This window comes from Cupressus sempervirens, chromosome 6 (assembly GCF_028749045.1).
Source record: "Cupressus sempervirens isolate cs-2001-9-10 chromosome 6, ASM2874904v1, whole genome shotgun sequence".
Lineage (NCBI taxonomy): Eukaryota > Viridiplantae > Streptophyta > Pinopsida > Cupressales > Cupressaceae > Cupressus > Cupressus sempervirens.
In genome coordinates, this window is record NC_143123.1 from 363,888,490 (window position 1) to 363,912,854 (window position 24,365).

General features: G+C 38.4%; 1 protein-coding gene across 5 annotated transcripts in view; it reads left to right on the plus strand.

Moving 5' to 3' along the window:
* Window positions 1–24,365, plus strand: part of LOC149552590 (zinc ion binding protein) — a 284,033-nt gene that overhangs the window by 223,679 nt on the left and 35,989 nt on the right. For all 5 annotated transcript variants that reach the window (XM_089788186.1, XM_089788188.1, XM_089788184.1 and 2 more), the window contains exon 21: window positions 20,509–20,736. In XM_089788186.1, coding sequence (XP_089644312.1) covers window positions 20,509–20,736 — 228 coding nt within the window. The remainder of the gene's footprint in view (window positions 1–20,508; window positions 20,737–24,365) is intronic.

Here is a 24,365-nt window from a genome sequence, read left to right on the forward strand (position 1 = left end):
CTCTACAATATTTCCCACCAAACATCGAACATCGCTAGAACCCCAGATGAGAGTACCTTGAGAAGCTTTGTATGGTCCCTCTTGCAATTCCAAACTCTAAAGAAGATACTACCAAGGGTCTATCACTATCAGTTGAATGAGATGAAATAATAGATTTGCTTCCGACAGAAGGAAAGAAATCTCCATGATAGCTTGTCTTCAAATCAAATGATACCCTACCCAAGTCTTGTGAAGAAGCGAGAGTAGTGTCTGGAACTAGCACACAACACTGTAAACAATCCATTGCTATCACATCAAAACTCTAAATAACCAATTCTGCATTATCTATCACCGTGCTCACTACTGGAGGACCTTGTACAACAACAAGCTCTTTGAAGTCCTCCACCGATGCACTCATCTCATCTGTAACTATTATACACTTTTCAAGGATGGATGCAACTACATCCTCATCTTTCCCATCATCCCTATATGTAGAAGTCAAGTCACCACCAACCATTACTATATGTAGTTGAACTCGATCTATGGCTGGTGTAGACTATACACACTCCAACTCCACGACCACCTCTCTCAACTGCAACTGCAACTCCTGGAGAGTCAACTGGGTGCTTTCCAACACCCCAGAAGTCGCAGTAAGCTCATGGTCATCTCAACCACCTTCTTCTCTTTTCCTAACAATGCCTCGTAAAAAGTGCTACCCTACTCAAGAAGATAACTTCTCTCAACTACCAACTGTAAATAGTTATGCTTCAAGATTCTGACAGCCTCTCAAAGTGAATGAATCTATGCTAGGGAAAAACAACTACCCTCACATTCATCTGACAGGAGCACCCCAACCAACTACAACTTACATCTAATGGATAGCATCATAATGCTCAAGAGCTGAAAAGATATCATCACCACTCCCCATCATCTGTCTGGTCACATGATGTCTCTACATACCCTAGCTCCTACGTAAGCTCTCTGACTCACTAACGGCACTATGATAGGAAACTGTATCCTCATTGCTCATCTCATGATCACTCTTTTCATGTGCACTAACAATCTTGCACATGTCCATAATTAGACACTTTATGGACATAGGAGAAATATAATTCAAATGGTCTCTTTATGGTCATTACCTTGTATATTAAATTAAAGTAACAAACAAATTCCATGAAATAAAATTCTCTTAGGCTAATCACCTCCAAGATCCCTCTAATAGTCCTAGTTAGCCCTTTGGGACCACAATTATATGAGCTAGCAACTAGTCTCCGTGGCTAACTCAAGAATTGGACTTACTAAGGATTCATAAGCGGGAGAGCTAGGGAAAAGGGAATATGAAAATATGTTGTTAGGGATTTTTGCAGATTTTCAATGGGCTGAAAGAAAGTTTTAAACACTAGGAAAAAGAGGAGTGGCGGCCAAAGGACACCTTCATTCCAGCCCAAAAAGCAGCAGAGAATCAAACAAGCCAACGATGGTGGATAATAGGGTTGTTTTTGTTTGCATAGATTCTAAAGAGTAGAAGGAAGGAGTTCGAGAACTAAGGGACAAAACAGTTCCTATTAAATGGGGAGGTGGATAACCGATGTATCCTAGGATTCAAAAATGGGAAGACATGAATTGGCATATACAATTCTCTTTGAAGTCACCAACGAATGGGTTTTTTTTTTTTTCCTATAGCTCGCAATATTAGGGAGAAAGAATTATTGTGATTATTTATGACAAAGGGCGACATGCTAAGGCATAGGAGAAATAATTAAATAACTCTTCTCCTAAGGACAAACTAATGCCATAGATTAATTAATTGTTAGAATTATTTAATTAGACAAGCCATAGAAATTGACAAAGGACGAAACATGAGATCATGATTAAATTATATGAGAAAATGAATGATTAATTAAATAATAAAATATAAATTAATGACACAATCTAATGACCAAGACTAGACAAATGACACATTAAATAGAAGAGCCCTAGTTGTTCGCCATTTTTTTAATGACACAATTGAATGACCAAGATTAGACAGATGACATGCAAAAAAGCAGAGCCATAGGTGTTCACCATTTTTTTAATGACACAATTGAATGACCAAGACCAGATAGATGACATGTTAAAAAGCAGAGCCGTAGGTGCTCACTATTTTTAATTGTTGGCACTATTCATTAAAGCACTCGCAAGCATTATATAAAATTATTAAAATCAGATTTGTGACCAGAAGGTAGCGTATGAGCAGATATTAAGAAGTACAACAGATCTAAAAGGTGACTTAGCAGACCTACATATTGAATCAAGGGAAGATTTGTAGGAGCTTCGAGGCGGTCTTAGATGAGGTTATTTTTGAGAGATCTATTTCAAGAAATACTAAGATTTTGTTCCAAGAGCCTGGTGCCTCACAAATTGGAGTGACATCTCTTGCTGACTTGGTGCTTAGTTGTGGGGATTGGTATCTCCAATGGGTTGGTGTATATGAATCATCTTAAGGGGATTGGTGTTTCTTATGGGTTGGTGCCTTCAATATTTGTAAGAAGGTTCCATACAAGTAATCTTGTGTCCTGGTTTTCTCCTATAAGGGTTTGCACATAAAATCTTTTGTCTCTTATATCTGCGGATTTTTGTGTGTAATTGTTTCATCATATGTTATTGATATTGTGCGATTAATATGCTTATAATCTTTAGTAAAAATAGACTGGACTAATTCAAACTTCCCACCTCCACCTCCACCTCAATGTAACCAAGTTTGTTTTTGCATAGCCGAGTCTTGAATAGTGCTTGACCAAGCCCTGCTCCAAGAATCTCGTTCTCCCAAATCTTGAACTTAGTTTCTTCTATCTTTCACCTGGACATAATAGCTATTCTTTTTCAAATGAAATTTCAACTCTTTTTGGTCTTTTTTTGTTGTTATTCACCCATTTTACCAACAAAGTATCACCATAGCAAGAAGATTGTAGTGTTTCGAAATCCAATTAACTCCAAACAAGCATGTACTGGGTGACAACAGGTGTACAAAATAGTCTAGATGAGATGAAGAGTTGGGCAAAAGTGGTGTATGGACTGCTTGGGGCCGTACGGTAGATGCTTTGATGCTGTACAGAAGCTTCTATGAGGTCGTACGATAGTATGTGACGGTCGTACGTACAGTGACCAAAAATAGGGATGAAGACAAAGCCCATATGGTATGCACTTGATGGTCGTATGGTAGAGTGAAGGCAAGGGCCGTACGGTATGTGCTTGATGGTCGTACGATAGAGTGAAGGAAAGGCCGTATGGTATGTACTTGATGGCCGTATAGTGGAGTGAAGGCAAGTTTGTACGGTATGCAGGGTAGTCGTATGGTAGGGTAAAGTTGCAGTATTGAAAGGTGCACTTCGTGTTGTGGGAAGAAGAGGGTGTACAGATGGAGAGGAAATGTTTTGTCATGTAACCATAAACTTATATACCTGAATTCATCAAATAAAACCAAACAAAAAATTGGAGATTAAACACATATAACCTTCAATTAATATTTGTCACAAGATGGTGCTCTAATTCGCCAAATCCATGTGAAGTATTATAGGCGATGGAATAGGGTGAGGGTTGAATCCCACCAAAACCGGAATAGCCAAGTAGGGAAGATCTTTCACTTCTGAAATGGCGAACAATAGAGAATCCCAACTGGAATTCGCAATAGAAATAAATAATCCAAAAATGCATACCAACTACTTGATACAAGCCATGCTTTAATACCCGTCGGGGAAACCTTTCCAAGAGTGTACAAAGATAGCCGACGAAAACATCTACCTATGGAACAAAAATAAAAATGGGTTCGAGATATACTAAATCAATCAACTCATTAACAATGTTTAATTAATAATTTATTTTATGATGGGAACATTACAGCCCTCTCATCCCAAATTTTGCTTGTCCTTAAGCAAATGCAATGGCAGATGCTATAGAATGTGCTTGTCTTCCCACATTGCGTCGTCCAACAATAGGTGTCTCCAGCATACCAAGTATTCCTTCACTGTGTGGTTCCACAGGGTCTTCTCACGTACTTCAATGATCTCAGTCGGTTCCAATATGTGTTTCCCTTCTTCATTGAGCGGTGGAAAGTCTACACCTACCATGATGTTCTAATCCATAGCTTTCTTAAGGCAAGAGACATGAAAAACATTATGAATACAGCTCCCCTCTAGAAGTTTTAGCTCATAGGCGACTTCATCGATGTGGCGAGCTAAACGATAAGAGCCATAAAATCATGGTTTCAATTTTTCTTTCCCCTTTTCCTTCAATGAGGACTGCCAATATGGCTGAAGTTTGAGATAGACCAAGCCGCCCACTTCAAAACCTCTCTCGATTCAATGTTTGTCGGCATACATCTTTCGTTGATTCTATGTCCATTGTAAGTTTTCCTTCAAGCATCTCAAGATGTCTTGTCCCTCCTAAAGCCAGTCCTTCACCCTTGGTGTTCGACTATCATCCAATACCATGTCGATGAATGAAAGGGGTTCATACCCGTATAGTGCTTTGAAGCGTGTCATTCCGATGGACATGTGGTAGGTGGTATTGTGACAGATTCCTTGAGGTGCATCCATTTGACCCATGCCCGTTGTGTCAAGACGTAGTTCAAAAGGTAGCCTTCTAACCACTTGTTCACAATCTTCGTTTGTCCATTTGTCTGAGGGTGGTAACTAGTACTTGGCGACAATTTTGTTTGCGTCAACCGAAACAATTTTGTTCAGAAGATACTAATAAATCGTCCATCCCAATCACTAACAATGTTTTGGGGTAATCCGTGTAGATGAAAGACTTCTCTGAAAAATAGATTGGCTACCTGTGTGGCTTGAAGATCTGAAGGCATAGCAAAGAAATGTGCACACTCCTTCAATCTGTCAACTACCACGAAGATATAGTCCTTCCCGCTCACCTTAGGGAGTCCAGTAATGAAGTCCATCGAGATACTTTCCCACTTTTGTTCTAGTATAGGCAAAGGTTGCAGTAACCCAACAGGTAGAGTATGTTCGGATTTGTTTTGCTGGCAAACCGCACACCCTATTACATACTGCAATATGTCTCCTTTAAGAATTTTCCATGAAAACCTCTCCCCGAGTTGTCTGTAAGTTTTGAAGAAGCCTAGGTGCCCAGCTAAGGGTGAGTTGTGTACCTCCTTCAAGATTTTCTGCTTCCATTTGGATCCAGGCACGAAGTATATCTGATTCATATAGTAAATGATGTCATTCACCACTTTGTACCGATCATCCTGAGTGTTGCCATCCATTAGCTCATAGGCAAATGTGTTTTTGGAATATTCCACCAACAAATGTGCTTTCGAGTCGGCTGAAATTTGATTCAGTAAGTAGATAGCAGGTTTCCTGGACAAAGCATCTACAACCATACTGTTCTTTCCCTTCACATATTCAATGTCAAAATCAAAAGCCTGAAGCTTGCTTACCCATTTTTGTTGCCTTTCGTTCAAGCCCCATTGCTCCAAAAAATATCTCAAGCTATTATGATCAGTACAGACGACGTACTTGGCACCCACCAGATACTGTCAGAACTTGGTTAGTGCATGAATGATGGCCAACATCTCTTTGTCATAAATGGAATATAGATGTTCTTCTTGTTTAAGTTTTTGACTCTCGTAGGCTAAGGGATGTCGATCGTGCTTTAGTACTACATCAATGCCTTCTCCGGATGCATCACACTCCAGAATGAATGGTCAAGTGAAGTGAGGTAAGGCGAGTACTAAAAAAGTGCTTATTACTTCTTTCAACTTATCAAAAGTGTGTTGCGCCTTTTCATTCCATTGGAAGGAACCTTTTTTTGTCAAATCTATTAATGGTGCGCTGAGCTAAGAGAATCCTTTTACAAACCTTCGATAATAACTGCACAGTCCAAAAAACCCTCGCAACTCCAAGAGCGATTTTGGGGGAGGCCAATCAAGGATAGTCTGAATCTTCTCCTAATGAACCTGTACTCCATATTTACTAACAACATGCCTTAGATACAATATTTCTGTCATACTAAATTCAAACTTAGATTGCTTGACAAACAAAGACTGAGCCTTCATGATCTCTAGGACTTCATTCAAATGCTTCAGGTGCTCTTCCCATGTCTTGCTATAAATAAGGATATCATCGAAGAATAATTGTTTGTCAAAGATGCGATTCATGCATGACTCGAACGTAACAGGTGCATTCATTAATCCGAACGGCATGACCAGGAACTCACAATGCCTATAGTGACAAAAAAAAGGCGCCTTCTCCACATCTTCTTCCCTCATTTGGATCTGATGGTATCCGAAGCGAAGATCTATTTTTGAAAAATAAACTGCACCATGTAACTCATCCAACAATTCATCGATCTTGGGAATAGGATATCTATTTTTCATCATCTTTTTGTTCAACGCACGGTAGTCTACTAACATTTGCATCATCCCGTCCTTTTTAACCATTACTACTGATGATGCAAAAGGGCTCGAACTGGGATGGATCCATCCTTTCTCAAGCAGTTCCTGAATCGTCTTTTTGATCTCATCTTTGAATTTCTTGGGATGGCGGTACGGTGTGGTTATGACTGGCTTGGCGCCTGCTTCTTACTCGATAGTATGTTCAGACCCACGGAGGTATGGTAGGAGGAATGTCCATAAAAACTCCATCATGAGCACTCAAGATATTCTGAAGATCATCATCCTGGTGAGGTGTCCATTGTCCATTTACACATTCTGCCGAACAAAATAGTGTGCATCCCAAGCAATGTCATCATGTCGAAAGATTGCCTCCATCCGATGTGCTGAAACTTCCTTTGGTCCCTCATTGGCCATTCCACAAAGAACAACCTTCTTCCCATCGACAACAAAAGTGAAGTCCATTCATTTGAAGCTCTAAGTGTATTCATCAAGTGTCTCCATCCACTGTATTCCCAAAATAACCTCCATATCAGCTAGGTCCACTATGAAAAAATCCTTTGTCACCGTATGGTTAGCCATGGTGATACTTAGTTGGGGAACAAGGTGTGTACAGGGTAGAAGGGTCCCTCTGGTGACCTTGACCTGGAATCCTGCATGTGTCTTAGTAGCTAGACCTCTTTGTTTCACCAAAGATGAGTTTATGAAGTTTAGAGTGCCTCCACTATTGAGCATCACCATGACCTTTTCTCCTTGGAGGGTTCCCCGTACATGAAACACTGTGCACCTCAGGCTCTTGGCTAAGGCGATAGTTCCACCGCGTCGTACCAATGTTGTACTTCTCTTCGTACAGTTCAAACTAACCATTTTGGTATCCTCGTGGGATGGTTGTCTTCGGAAGGTAGATCTTGTTCAACCTCATCATCGAACACGACTTCAATGTAGTGAATTTTTCCTTTCCCAAGGCATCTGTTGCCACGACCCCTTGCAATTGAAACATAGTTTCTTCCTTCGGAGCTCCTGTCTGGTAGTTTCGTCCAACAACAGCTTCTTCAGCAGAGATTTATTATCTTTGTCCCTCGGAAACACCGGTGGTTTGGAATGTGAGTACCCTTGAGAGGATGACGTCGATAATGGTGCCATACTCCAAGCCTTCTTGATGGCCTCCAACAGGGTGGCAGGATTAAACCCTTTTACCCAACCCTTCAATGGTTTTGTCAGTCCATCCATGGAAAATACTATCATTCTTTTTTTGGAAATGTTCATGATCACCACAGAGAGTTTCTAAAATTATATAATGTACTGGTCAACTGATCCAGTTTACCCCAGTGTGATGGTGTTGTGATGCCACCATTCATGCACTACTCCCTCCAAGTGTAATGCCACAAATTTAATTGTTTCTTCTTCTAGCATAAGACTAAGATGGAAGTAAGTATCAGCCTTCATTACCCACACTTGCATTGATATGGATCCGGATTCGTCAAATGGAGAGAAATTTACTTTACTCAACTTCCTTCTAAGATCATCGTTAAAATATCCTCGGTTTCCAGTCTCAAATATCTCATTCTCAGATCTGCGTAGTCTTTGTAGGATATATCTTCCTCAAAATTCGCATTCTTCTAGTCTTCTCTCAATTGTTCTTAAACTTCCTCAAAGGTTGTCTGCTTCCCTCTGTGTGGTGTCTCCTTCCGTGGCGGAAAAGACGGCATGGAAGGTCAAGAGCGTGTTGGATGAGGGTTTGCTTTACGCAATACCAAGTCCATGATGTGACCATTTTGTTCACCGGATAATTTATTGTCTGCCAATTTCTTGAGAGTTTCTTCCATGAGTCATTGAGTATCATTGATCTATGTCTGATTCCTCGCAAGTTGTCTTAGTAGTGCCACAAGTTCGACAACCATGGGTTGTGGTTTTTCCGCCATTCTATCAACCGAATCTAATCTTCTTTTCCAGCTATAAACTCTCATTCACTGTCCATAGGCTGGCAAGATTGAAGCTTTGATAACACTGTGATGTTTAGAAATCCAATTAACTCCAAACAAGCATTTACTTGGTCACAACTGGTGTACAAAATAGCCTAGATGAGATGAACAGTTGGACAAAAGTGGTGTACAAACTGCTTGGGGTTGTACAGTAGATGCTTGGAGGCTATACAAAAGCTTCTAGGAGGCTGTACGGTAGTATGTGAGAGTCGTACATACAGTGACCAAAAATAGGGATGAAGGCAAAGGCTGTACAGTATGCACTTGATGGCCGTATGGTAGAGTGAAGGCAAGGTTGTATGGTATGTGCTTGATGGTCGTATGGTATGCAGGGTAGCCATACGGTAGGGTAATGTTGTAGTATGGAAAGATGCACTTCGTGTTGTGGGAAGCGGAGGGTGTACGGATGGAGGGGAATGCTTAGTCATGCAACCATAAACTTATAGACCCGAATTCATTAGATAAAACCAAACAAAAAATGGAAATTGAATACATATAACCTTCAATTAATATTTGCCACAAGATTGTGCTCCGATTTGCTAGATCCAAGTGAAGTATTACAGGCGACGGAATAGAGTGAGGGTTGAATCCCACTAAAACTAGAATAGCCAAGTAGGTAAGATCTTTCACTTCTGAAATGGCAAATAACAAAGAATCCCAACTGGAATTCGTAGTATAAAGAAATAATCCAAAATTGCATACCAACAATTTCTTACAAGCCATGCTTAAATACCCGTCGGGGAAACCTTTCCGAGGGTGTACAAAGATAGCTGACAACACCTATCTATGGAAAAAATAAAAAATGTGTCTGAGATATACTAAATCAATCTGCCCGTTAACGATGTTTGATTAATAATCTATTTTATGACAGGAACATTACAAAAATGATTTGAGAAGAGGATTTTTAAGGGCTCAAATTCAGTTTGAATCAGTGTTACGGGACTCGCCGAGTCATGCCAGGACTCTGCAAGTCCGAGGCAGAGTCCATGTTTCTGAGGCAATCTGCCTCTAGACTCGGATTCGGCCGAGTCCTGGCAAAGTCCACATGGACTCGCCGAGTCCAAGGACTCTGCCGAGTCCTGTGCGAGTCCAGAGCCCAGGACTCTTTTTTTTTTTTTTTTTTAATTTTTAATTTTTTTTAAAAAATTTAAAAAGATAGAGATTTCCGGAAGATGTTTTTTACAATGTATATGAATTCCAAAAATGATGTGGCATGTCAAGAATCTATTAAGGATTGAATCTTGAATCTTAAATCTTCAACTTTATATTATGTTATTCAATTTTTTCCTTCAAAAGTTCGTTATTATACTTGTATGATTTTCCGAGTCCTTGTCGAGTCCTGGTCGAGTCCGGTCGCCGAGTCCGAGTCCGAGTCCGAGTCGGATTTTGACTTTCCGAGTAAGAGGCGAGTCCGAGTCCCGTAACATTGGTTTGAATCATCAAATAGAAGCAGCATAATTGGATGCGATTGATGAAATTGAAGACACTTTCAAAAAACAATTCTATCATGCTATTTGTGCATTAAGATGAGTTGTTTTCCGTTAAACTCTATAAAATCCGTTATGTGTGTAAAGAGTTGTTTCCGGCCTTACACTTGTAATAAGGCAAAAGGACAAACAAGTAGTAATTTTCATTTATACATAACCCCTGGAAGAGAATATTATTAGTGTTTTAACTGAGTATTTTCTTAGTAGCTTGATTTCTAGGGTGGTTTAAATTACAAGGGGCTTCGACTTATAATTGGTAGCAAGGTTCTAGCTGACATGTGTGCTGTCCCAAAATAGAAATTCAAATGTCAACAGGTTTATTTCAATCCTAAAACAAGCTGTTTGAAGAGCATAAATGGGTGGGTTCCTGCATTTGACAAGAATCTCCTATAGAAGATCAGTGCTAGTACACAAGGAACCAATCATGGAACCCTATTTGAGAGTTGATTAGTGCTATGCTGCTAGTACTATTCTTTAAGCTACCTCTCTATATATTACATAGCTAGGTCACAACTATTTAAAACTTTGGTGCACATTTTTAAATTAATTTTATAAATCGCATTAACCGTATTGTCTTCAATTTGAATTCACAAAACTGGACAACACTACGCAATTTCTCATTAATTCGTAGTCAAATTCTCTAAGTTTTTTTGGTTCCAAATGGTGTTTAACAAAGGTAATCAGTTATCCCTTGAATTGTCCTACGTTGTACATCCTATGAATGCCATGCTCAAAGGTTCCTTTCAAGTTTCTCTATTTTTCTTGCTAAGATGGATTTTTCTTCCCTGGCTACATGTACTTGATATTTGGTAACCTTCAAGTATTTGTTTGTTTTTTCTTGATTGTTTTGTTTGTTTTCAGTTTTGTTTTCATCCCAAGATTTTTGCCTCTTGAATTACGCTCGTTTCTAGTTGTTGTAGGCCTGATTTGGAACTTTATTTTAAGAGATAATAAGGAATTAAGTAACAGCCTGACCGCAGGTTCTTGTTCTTTGTTTATAAACCTGTGATCTGGAATCAAAGTCCAGCAGGCCTTTTAATTCATGTACCCCTTCCTTACATAAATTATGATCATCTTCATCAATGCATTTCACATTTGCCTACAAAATATCCTTTGAAATTATAAAAGGCATACATATCATAAAACAGTAATGTTGAAGCTTCAAAGCATGTTTTTAATTGTTGGACCACAGTTTTTTAATCTACAAGGACAAATTTGATTCATTGACCTATCTTTTGACTCATGACACTTTTTTTTTTTTTGGCTTTGAGGCAGATCCCTCAGTTTTAATATCTTTTGTTTATGATTTATGCTTGCTCTCTTTTGATGTACTTCCTCTTGAATATTACATAAGGTCCATATGGTTAGAATGATATTGGAACAAGAGAAAATTATTTAGATTTTGATTTAATCCAGTGTGTTTACAAAATAAAATATTTCTTGGTCAAGAATGCAATGTTCTCGTCATAAAATAAATAAATTATTAAAACCTTTGTTTATGGGCCGATTGATTTAGTATATCTCGGACCCATTTTTATTTAATTGTTTTGGTAAGTGTTTCTTGTGTTATTTATGTCTATGAAGTTGAGTTGTTTAGGTATGCAATTTGGATTATTTTCTTGGTGCTGTGAATTCTAGTTGGAGTTTTCTGTTGTTCGCTATTTCAGAAATTAGTGATCTCCCCTACTTGGCAATTCCAATTTCGGTGGGATTCAACCCTCACCTTATTCCATTCTTTGTATTACTTTGTTTGGGATCCGGTACATCTAGAACACCATTTTTTATCTGCAAATATAATTAGCGAATGTCTCAAATAACAGTGTATGGCATCTGTTTTGATTAGCATGTACCTTGTGTGACTTGGTGGTCTAATTCTATCTTAAATGCCATCCCTCGTCTTGGAATCCATCATCTGGCAATACAATCATTTCAATTAGCACATTTGGTAACTACACGACTTCAAGTCGGGAGTCATTCTTAAGGACAGAGTCAGACCACATACGACAACCAAGCTACACCACCGTACAACCTGATTCCACACTGTACAAATGCCCTTTGCCACCATATGGAATAGTACAAAAATTATGCAGAATTGAGAATGTGATATTCTAGAGGCAGAAACTGAGGATATTTTAACGATGATCTCAGAAGGAAATTGAGTAAAGTGAATCTGTAGCCATTTGATGGATCTGGATCCATATCTTCCTAGGCATGGGTAATGAAGGTTGACACCTTCTTCCAACTCAACCCAATGCTAGAAGAGGAAGCCATTAAATTTGCAGCACTCCAATTGGATGTAGTGGCGTATGAATGGTGGCATCATGGCACAATTACACTAGGACACGATCGAGTAAATACTTATGGTGATTTCACTGAAAGATTGATAAATCGGCTAGATGGTAACGATCTAGAACTTAATTATAAAGAACTGGCATAGTTATGGCAAAAATGATCAGTCGACCAGTACATCATGGAATTCCAGAAGCTCTTTGTTTTGGTTACAAACATTTCTAAAAGGAGATGGATAGTATTATTCATGGACAAATTGATAGAACCATTGAGGAGCTAGGTAAAGAGTTTCAATCTTGCCACCCCCTCTGGGGCTATCAAAAAGGCGCGAAGTATGGCAACATCATCAGCATCCTCCTCTCAAGGTTACTCCCACTCCAAAGCGCCATTGGTTCCAAGAGACAAGGATAAAAAACCTCCATCGAAGAAGCTTTCGTTGGACAAAGCTACCAAAAAGGAAGAACTCCGAAGGAAGAAATTATGTTTCACCTGTAAGGAGCCGTGGAAACTTGGGCATTGATGCCCCTGAAAAGGGAAAATACACTTCATCAAAGTTGTATCTAATGATGAGGACGATCAAGAAAATCTACCCCCAAGAGCCAGTTACCCACAGGACTCCAAGGTGGTTGGCCTAAACCGTATGGAGAAGATAGATGCATTGGTATGATGCGGAGGAACCATCATCCTGGAAGGAAGCTTGAGATGTAAGTTATTTCAGGTATGAGGAGTCTGTGCTAAACTTTATAAACTCATCTTTGGTGATACGTAGAGGTCTACATACAGAGGCGCATATAGGATTCAAGTCAAGGTTGCTAGAGGAACGCTCTTACCATGCACGCACCTTGTTCTCCAACTAAGTATCCCCATGGCAAATTGCATTGTGATAGAGGATTTCTTATAGTAGACGTGGATGATATGGAAGTCATTCTTGACATATAGTGGATGGATTCACTGGATGAATACCCACAAAGCTTCAAAAGGATGGACTTCACTTTTGTTGTTGACGTAAAGAAGGTTGTTCTTAGAGGAATGGCCAATGAGGGACCAAAGGAAGTTTCCACTCAACAGATGGAGGCCATTTTCCGGGATGATGACATTGTGTGGGTTACACATTGCTTCATTTCGAAAAAACCAATAAAGGGGCAATGGGTGTTTCAAGATGGTGAGCTATAGGCCATCTTGAATACACATGATAGATTTTTTGCAGACATTCCTCCTGGCATATCTTCTCATCATGGTTTTGAGCACACCATCAAATTGGAAGCCGACACCAAACCAATCATCACTACATTGTACTACCATCCTAGAAAAGTTAAAGATGAAGTTGAGAAGACAATCCAGGAGCTGCTCAAGAAGGGATGTATTCGTCTTAGCTCTAGCCCTTTTGCATCATCAGTGGTTTTGGTGGAAAAGGACAGGATGTTGCACATGTGTGTGGACTATTGTGCATCAAACAATTTTTTTTTTTTAAAAGATACCCTATTCCCATCATCGACGAATTGTTGGATGAGTTGCATTGTGTAGTTTATTTCTTTAAAATAGATCTTTGTTCCGAATACCATGAGATCTGCATACGGGAAGATGTGGAAAAGACAACTTTTTGCTGTCACTACGGCCATTATGAATTCTTGGTCATGCCATTTTGATTGATGAATGCACCAGCTACTTTGTAGTCCTACATGAATCACATCTTCACCAAATAGTTGCGTAAGTACTTGTTGGTGTTCTTTGATGATTTCCTTATAGTAAAACATGGGTAGAACACTTGAGGCATTTGGATGAAGTCCTCAAGATCATCGAGGCTCAGTCCATGTTTGCTAAGCAATCTTAGTGTGAATTTAGAATGATAGAGATATTATACTTAGGACATGTTGTCAGTAAATTTGGAGTACAGGTCCACAAAGAGAAGATTCAAACTATGCTTGATTGGCTTACACCAAAATCACTCTCCAAGTTGCGAGGCTTCCTTTGGTTGTGCAATTACTATCGATGGTTTGGGAAGGGATTCTCTCAACTTTGTGCTCCATTAACAAATCTAACTAAGAAGGGCTTCTTCCAATGGAATGAAGAGGCACAACACACTTTGGACAAGTTAAAAGAGGCCATGATTACTTGCCCAGTTCTTGCCTTACTAGATTACACTCGACTATTCATTCTGGAGTGTGATGCATTTGAAGAGGGCATTGGCCTTGTACTGATGCACGAAAGGCACCCTATAACCTATGAGAGTTGGAAACTTACACATGTTGAGCATCTATATTCCATCTATGACAGAGATGTTGGCCATCGTGCATGCCTTGACTAAGTTTTGACAATATCTACTAGGTGGGAAGTTTGTTGTTCGTACTGATCATAATAGCTTGAGGTATTTTTGAAGCATCGAGATCTAAATGAGAGGCAACAAAAATGGGTAAGTAAGATTCAAGATTTTGATGTTGAGATTGAATATGTGAAGGGAAAGAATCATGTAGTAGCAGATGCTCTGTCAAGAAAACCTGCCATTTGTTTCTTATTGCAGATTTTAGTCGATTAGAAAGCACACTTACTGATGGAATATTCTAAAAACACATTTGCATCAAAGTAAATTGATGGCGACACTAAGGATGACCGATATAAGGTAGTTAATGACATCATTTGCTACAAGGATTGGATATATTTAGTGTTTGAGACCAAATTGAAGCAAAGAATCTTGAAGGAGATGCATGCATGCATCACCATTGGTAGGACACCCTAGGTTTCTCAACACATATAGATAACTCATGAAAAGGTTCTCATGGGAGGGACTTAAAGATGATGTCTTACAATACATGCGAGAATGTGCAATATGCCAACAAAACAAATTTGAACACACCTTAACCGCTGAATTATTACAACCCTTGCTGATTCTAGAACAGAAAAGGGAGAGCATCTCTATGGATTTTATCACTGGACTTTCAAAGGTAAATGGAAGGGATTGTATCTTCATGGTAATTGACAAGGTACGCACACTTCTTTGCCATCCTCTCAGATTTCTAGGCCGCGCAGGTGGCTGACTTACTTTTTAGAGAGGTTTTCTGCTTGCATGGGTTACCCTGAAACATTGCTAGTGATAGGGATGACTGATTTCTCAGTACAATCTATAGATAGAATTATTTTGGTTGGCGAGAACAGAAGTATCGCCAAGTATTAGCTACCACCTTAGACCAACTTACAAATGGAGATTGTGAACAAATGGTTGAAAAGTTACCTACTGAACTATGCTTCAACACAACGACGGGTGTGGATTAAATCGCTGCATCTCGGATAATGTTGTTATAATACAATGTATCACATTTCGATTGGAATGGTTCCCTTCAAATCACTTTATGGGTATGAGCCCCTTTCATTTGTGGACATGATTCTGGGAGACAACCGGACATTGAGAACAAAAGATCAACTACAGGAAGTGTTGGTTCCCAAAATTGTAGATTGGAAATCCAAGAGCCAGCCACTTCTCCGATAGGACTTCTCAATCAGTTCTAGCCAACGAACAACAATACTTCTCGATTCCCCTGCACTTCAGGCTCCGTTACACCCAAGCGGGTAAACCCTCTCCTTGAACCTGATCACTTGGTTCAAAGCTTTTTTGAAGCGAATTGCAGCATTGGAGTTCTCCGGCTAGCAAGGTCCTCAAACTCGATCAAAATGAAACTGAATATTGGATAATGGTTGAATGTTTTGTTAAATTGAATAATAATTAATTTGATGCTTGTAGGAAGGAAGTTATAGATTTTCTGACTCAAATAATAAAAGGACCAATGCCTCTGCTCATCTGGGCAATAGAGTCAACTTCAATGAATTTTCATGTACAACTTCATAGTGTTTTACACACTTTATTGCCGACAATTAAATAATCAAGATGCGACAGATCAATTATTACGCAATCTTAAATTAGTCTAGATTGAATTTTAACTTCTCTGGGAGACAAACTGGTTACAGATAGGAAATGATTTAGTATTTCACAATATCTCTGATGATCAAATTTAAAATTCTAAATGGCCATGTCCACTTATCTGATATTTAAATTGTATACAGAATTCCAAAAAATAATTACAAAGGACGATTCGGCTGTAGTTTAAATTTCCATGCCTTTAATAATAAACGAAGAACATTTAATAGAATTTATATTACAAAGTCATAATATAGCCCTTATCCCTTCGTACAAGTAATATAAAATACTTCTTCTTGAGAATATAAAATATTCGGATATTTTATAAAGATGTCGAATATGTTTTACCTCTCACCACTGCCCCATATTTATATTTGAAAATATAAAAGAAAGTGACTTTTCATAATGAAGTCACATCTTTTCCAAAGTAAACAATTTTCCATAATCATAGTTTTAACTCTATCAAATGAACTTTGAAATATTACTATATGTTATTTGGCTAAAGCCCTACGACTCCAGGTGGCTCTTCTTTTTGAAACACAAATAATTAGTGTATTCACAGGCCACCAGATGATTAAAGGATTTGTAAACTTGTGCGCTCACGTGGCTTGCTATATCCATAGTGTATTTTATTTATTTATTTTTGGATTGTATGCTTATCAAGAACTCCCGGAAGCATCTGTAAAGTGGCTTCTTCAGTCCATCTCGTACTTGATGATCCTTCTATTTCAATGCTGTCATTATATGTTATGGGAAAATTCTTCACATATCTCTCAATTGCAATCGTTCCACTTCCTTTTGAATAGGGACCATGACCGTTTCATGTTGCTTATGTATGTTGAATGATTGATTCGATACTTGGTATCAACTGTCTCCTGTTATCGATAGAAGCACTGCAAGTCCTTGTGAAAAGGTTCCAACATTCCTATCTTAACGTCTAAAGCTTCCAATCTCAAATGGGAATATGAACTTGCTAATGATTGTAACAGAATTATTTTCATCAAACAGAATTATCTGCAGACATCCACCCATACAGATTATATATTCTTCATCATCAAAGGAGTGTTCCAAAATACTTGAATGAGCACAAAGAGAATTTGAATGCATAGTGGCAATCTTAGGCATATCATAGACTCAATTCTTCCATGTTCTTTCATCAGAAATATTGAAGGTAAGCTTCATATGAGCTTTCTATTGTCCAAACTTCTCTAATGCAAAACGCATCATAGCAGTCTGATTTCATCAGCATTTGCCAAGAAATAAATCCTTCAGAATAGTTGAAGACCCATTTATTTTGAAATACTTTTGCAATTTGTTATTATTTAGCAATATAGACAGCAAGAGTATTGAATATGATTGTGTTGTTGTCTCCCTGTTTTGCTGATGACATTTTTCCAGAAGGGAATATGCACATATAGGATTAAGATTTGAAAAAGAAGTCTTTGTTTATCATTAATCTCTTTCACCTCCTTATGGTTAAGCAGATTTTATTTATGACTGCCTTTTCAAAGGGGCTTCTAACTCAAAATTTTATTGATTCACAAAATGTGCAAAAATAGAGCCTCTAAATTTAGAGCTCCATCAGGAAGAACAAGACATTCTGAGATTCTTGAAGGAAAATTTGCAGAGGGTATAGGATCAGCAAAAGATTTGTGTCGACAGACATTGGTTCAAGAGAAGTTTTGAGGTAGGCGGCCTGGTCTATCTTAGACTCCATCTATACAAACAATCGTCATTGAAGGCAAAGGGAAAAAAGAAACCAAGGCTGCATTTTTATGGTCTCTACTATGTAACTTGCCACATTTGTGGAAGCTGCATCCACAATGCCTTTCATGTATCCTACCTGAAGAAAGTCCTAGGATAGAACATCACAGTAACTACAGATCTTCCACCGCTCAATGAAGAAGGGAAATTGGTGTTGGAACTGGACGAAGTCATTGATGTTCGGGAAAAGTCATTACAGAACTGTACCATCAAGGAATGCTTGGTATGCTTGAAGCACTTCTCGCTCGACGACACCACTTGGGAGGGTGAACATATCCTCGAGCATCCGGTGTTGCATTAGCTTGAGGATAGGCAAACTTTGGCACAGGAGGACTGTAATGTTCTTGTCATAAAATAAATAAATTATTAAAACCTTTGTTTATGAGCCAATTGGTTTATTATATCTCTTAGCCATTTTTATTTAATTGTTTTGGTAGGTGTTTATCTTGCCTCCTATTGGCACTCAGTTTCTCCCTCGATGGGGTATTAATGTCCATGAGGTTGAGTTGTTTAAATATGCGATTTGGATTATTTTCTTCGTATTGCTAATTTCATTTGGAGTTCTCTGTTGTTCGCCGTTTCAGAAGTGAGAGATCTTCCCTGCTTGGCTATTTCGGTTTCAATGGGATTTTACCCTCGCCATATTTTGTTCTTTGTATTAATTTGTTTTGGATTTGGCACATTTGGAACACCATTTTTTATATGCAAAATATAATTAGCGAATGTCTGAAATAACTATGTACGGGATCCATTTTGATTAGCATATACCTTGTGCCAATTGGTGTTCTAATTCTATCTTAACTGGCATCCATCATCTGGAAATACACTCACTCCTATTAGTACATCTAGCAATTGCATGACTTCAAGTCGGGAGTCTTTCTGAAGGACGGAGTCAGATTGGGCACAGCAACCTACACCACCGTACGGCCTGATTGCACACTGTACAACTGTCCCTTGCCACCATACAAAACAAAACCTCCCATGATTTGCATCTCACTATACAGCCATTAGCTAGACATCTCCATTTTACGACTCTCCAATGTATGACAGACTTTCACCCCTCCTTGCGGCTGTATAGTGTTCCACTATATGGGTCCATCATTGCCACACTCGCACACTTCACCATACAGGCCCATCATTTGCCACATATGACCATCCATTTCACCGTACAAACCACTTCTTGTCACACTTGGATGATCTTGAATCATGCCCCTTTGCCATTGAGTTTTTTGGTCTTCAGCTTCGTAGCTGGATGCAAGGAGAGTTTTGTATTCAGGAGCTCGGAGGAGGAACATTACAAAGAAAGTTGAAGATAGTTGTACTAGAGAAATTAGGCATTAGTTTTAAGGTACTAAAATTCTTCATTACACGTAATAAATCAAAAGTCACTAATAGTGAATACTTATCTGATGCTTTCAGATATAGAAAACACCCATCACTAAATAGTCTATATCCTCTTTTATTGATGTAAATGCTTCAAGCAGTAGATACTTTAGTATGGTGAACCATCCCAATTCATTTGCTGAATTGTTAAGATATGATAGCATCGGTCAGAATTCAAGGATAAACCAGCATGACAACTGTATACATATGTGTGTGCATGTATGTATGCCAGTTCACCATGTGAACTGATATACATGCATACACAAACATATACATAAACATTAATATTATTTTGTTGACATCATCCTTGTATTGAACTGACATTGTCATTATAAATTAAATATGAAAATCTAAGCTATCAGATTATACTTATCTCTTCAATCGGGCAGTAAATCCCTGATCAAATTGATTGAATGAAAATCATATGGGATCGAGTTATGATCCTCTATATTCAGATTGGAGGCTTTAATGTTGAAATTGTCTTAGTAAATAATCATACCCAATAACCTTCGGGTCTGTTTGCTAATTAAGTTTATGCCTTCGTGTCTCTTCAAAGATACATGTAGTTGAACAGTCACAATCACCCTCTATATGCCTCTTGATTGCACAATATAAGATGATCGATCAGAAGAGATAAATCATCAAAATCAATAAATGATTATATCTGTTCAGATCGGGATTGCAGAACAGTGATTGAAGTTCATTCAGACTTTGCCCTCAGAGTTCAGAATAGAATTAATTCATATCCATTCTTTCTTGATTATCACCTGCAAGCAAAATATATAATTTAGTATCCATCAAATCTGCAGATACATCATAACCATAACTGATCATAAATTTAGTATTCATTAACAGAAATGAAAACAGAACCAATACGCAACAGGTGTTTGACATTATATTCTGATAATATATCATCATTAAGCTTTTGCATGAGGTGCCTGCTCTAATGGGGATTCAGTTTTATTGATGAAATGCTTTATGAACATCAAAATCTCTACATAATAGGTGTTTGCTTATCCTCTTGATCAAGCCCTTCCAAGATACTGTCATTATTCTGTCAAAGAATACTTCATTTATTATTTTTTAGTAATATACTTCATTATGAAATGTATTGTCTATACAATCAAAACATGAAACTTGTTTATGACCACAATTATTTACTGATTGGGAAGTTCATTTTTCAATTGCATATTGTAAAAAACAAAATAGATTTGATTTTGCATTTCAGAGTTATTTGTTTCTGCAGTATCAACATTTAGGCTGTAGTTCTTTGAAGAAGATGCTGTTGACAATAAAATATAAACATGATTGTCTTACAAATTCATTTGCCAGGTAGACGCGGAACTAGCAATGGCAGAGGCAGACAAAGTTGAGGATGATGAAGACTTGCGAAAGAAGCTCTGGCTCATGGTTGCCAAGCATGTAATTGAGCAGGAAAGGGGGACAAAACGAGAGAACATTCGAAAGGCAATAGCCTTTCTCAAGGAAACAGATGGCCTTTTAAAAATTGAAGATATTTTACCTTTTTTCCCAGATTTTGCTCTGATTGATGATTTCAAGGTATGAATTTCTTTGATTTCTTGTCATTCCTTAAGAATACAGTACTTTTGCATCAGATACATCTGCCACCATTATTTTGGTGGATCGCCTTATTTTAATCTGTCTAATTTACTTGGGTTCAAATAAAACTGTAAAGAATGAATCTCATCTTACTGGCAGAATTACATGTTTATTAATAATGTGGCAAATGTTTTAAAAATCAGAAAACTGATCATTGCAAATTGCACTTGTAAAGAAATCTCTATTGTAGAACTTTCTAGCAGTTTATTAAGATCACCGAGACTGAAGCTCTAAAAACTGGAAATCTGTCAAGTCAACAGGCTTTTAAATATTATTTTCAGACCTTTATGAAATATGCTGAGACATGATTTTTTTAACCCACGTGTGACTGAATGAATATGATGTAATTTTGTTAAACAGTTCTCTGTCTTCCTGTAGCAGACCTATTACCACTGTATGTAGATTTTGCCAAATTCTGAATTCTAAAATCCAAACCACTTGAAAAATTTGATAACAATGGTATAGAGAAAACTCAGAATAATTATGGCAGTATAAATTAATGTTTGCTGAAGCAATCTTGGAGTACAATAATATGAGAAATTAACCAAACCAATATTCTGAGATTAAAATCTTGGTAGAACCAAACTTTGCAAACACAACATTAAGTAGACCAACCCTACGTATGCTGAAAGAACAACGGTCAAACACGTTTTCAGTATTAAGAGAAAATGGTGTGCGAACAGACCCGAATCAATGCGGATGAGGAACTCTGTTATTTGCAATGGCTGAGGTATTCATTTATCTGTGATGCACGACCTCTTTGACAATGCCGATTGTTCCCTAGCACAGCCCGAGCATGGAGTTTACACCTTGTTTGGGGTTAATACGCCTGGAGTGGTCGCAGCCTACCCTTGTTCACGCATTTCACTGATGTCAAATCATGCAGACCTCCCTTCACGTGATTCACCTTTCCAGTTGACTGCCAACTGTAAGAATGGCTAGGACGTCACTTCCAGCAACACTTCTGTGTACTAGCCGCTAAGGCAAACTCTGGCAATGCATGAATGGAATGAGGACGCCTTTGTAAGTTCTGAAAAACTCGTGCAAGCTGGGAGAGTATTCTTAATATCTCTGAACTTAGAGCCCAACCCAACTGACAGTATTTTTCTGCTCAAATCCGCCTGTACAGTCAACTAGGCAAATTTTTTCCACTGTATATTCACTATATTCTTATTTCATAAAAAAACACAAATGCACTTAGTTGCCGATTTTCCTGCCCAATACCACTGTAGAACTTGAAAGAAGGGAGCTGGGGTAACGTCCAACTCCTTAGAATGTTTCTAGACTTAGAGGGGTTTCGTCCTCCCACTCTTTAAACCAATCACAATAAGAAACCAGGATTAAAGAGCTTTCTTTTCATAAATATTCATATGTTGTTAATCCCAATGCAAGCCCTCCTTTATAGCCTCGAAGTGAGGGAAAAACACAAGGAGCAAGGAATGTGGGATTAAACTTCATTTTCGTCCTGTAGTCACTTAAAGCCATTTTATAAAATAAATAACTCTATAACATTAAAATGACTTAAGTCCACTCACTTTATAAGGTTGTGAAGTAAATTAAATTAAACTCCCCTTTGTGACTGGTAGGCATCCTGTTCAATAATGTTATTAATCTATTCCGGATGTGGAGATAGATTAAATTGGCGCCCAAATATCTAGTGCTGAGAAGGGGACATGACACTTTAACTCTGTCATCACCAAAGAGAGAGAGAAAGAAGCATAGCTGCTGGAAACCAAAGAAAACCCTAATGCTTATAAGTTTTAATTTACAATCTGAAGAGAATAACATGATAGAAATTACTGTGTAGTGTGACCTAAAGGTTTTTTACCAGCTGGACTGGCTAATGATTAGTTTGTACAGGAACAACAGGATTTGTCACCCTCAACTCAGAGTTGAACCTAAATGTGCAAGTTATGTCTTTATATCTTTCATGTTGTCCAGGTGTTTTTGATTATGAGAAAAACAGTTTTTAGAGGGACCTCAACCCTTCACATCATCATACATTAAGATATAGCAATCAGTTCCAAAACAGACAAAAGTGCTGAAAAAACCAATATAACAGCACCCAGCTGGCCAGCCAAAAACCAGCAGAAACTAAAACCTAAAGATAAACACCTGAAACAACAGAAAATAACCAAACACAGCAAAACCAGGCACAATTCAACCAGCTCCTTGATGGTACTAGCCACATTATCCCTGAGCTTGGTCGTCCTTTTTCAGGTCCTCGAATTCATCCACTTGGGCTGTAACAGGCAGCTTTCTCTTCCTGGCTCTGGTGCTCTTGCCTGGTCCTGACAGCTCTTCCTGTTCCTTATTAACATCAATAATGAATGCCCTCTTTTCATTGTTTCCCTCCAGCTTGCTGATCAAGATTTTCATATTGTCCACTGAGGATATCATAATTTTGAGGCTATGCTTGAGATTTTGTTCAGAGAAGCCTCCGTCCTATAACAGTCTAGAAACAAGGGCATCCAACTTCTTCTCCAACATTCTTCTCGAAGCCCTTTCCACTTCCACAAAATCAATAATTAATTTTTTCTCTTGGGTGGTCCACAGAATCCTTATGGTTGCCCTCACCTATCTCCACCTCACACTGTAGCTCCTCATACTTGGCTGAAAGAGCTCTATACTTGAGGTTCAAGCTCTTAATTACATGAAACGCCCATCTATTCACTCGGAAAGCATTAAGAGAGAGGGCTTTGGCAGTTTGGAGAACGGCGAAAGAAGGCTCTTTCATGTCCTGAAATTCAGTAAAACATAAATCTGCCAAGACTTCATTTGGCATATCCTCCACATCATCACCAGACACTGTTGGCAAAATAGGGACATCATAAGCCTTATTACTGATGACGTCTTTAAATAGAGGGATATTAGTTTTGTTGCCCAAGCCAGCCTTCTAACTAGCAGCATTATCGTTGGGGTGCTTATTAGTATTAACTTCATTTTTGTAATAATCACAATTCGAGAGCCCATGCAAACCTCTCCAAGAGCACTCCTCTCTTTCATTGCAAATTTCTTTTCATTGGGCATTCCCCCAATAGTCTCCTTTCCAGGTCTTTTGATAGACATCTGGGTCGGGCCAACCATTGGGAACCCAACAACAGGGCTTTCATTGTCACTGTCTTCTATATGATTTCCTTCACCCCCTTGCAAAAAAAAGCTTCTTAGGAGTGTGCTTAGGGCTTTTATTCTCTTCTTCCGGGTTAACTCATCCTCACTGTCTTCAGTATGATTCCCGTTATCTCCCTCTAAGACTTTTTTCTATGTACAAACTTTCCTCTTAACCAATACTTCTTTTTACTCTTAGAACCCTCCTCAGCTTTCACACACTCTGGGTCACCATCCTCCCCAAATTTATAATGAATAGAATCTCTTCCTTCACCCTCTTCCTCAATCCTAATTCTAGGATTCTCCTCATTTTTTGCTCTTAGAAAATTATACAAAATTAGAATCAACCTCTGATGAGCAACCATCTTCCTAGGGTTCTTTTTGTGATCATAGATACTCAAATTCAAGGACGATAATAGATAAAAAGGGAAATTAATATGATCCTTGTATCTAAAGTGACG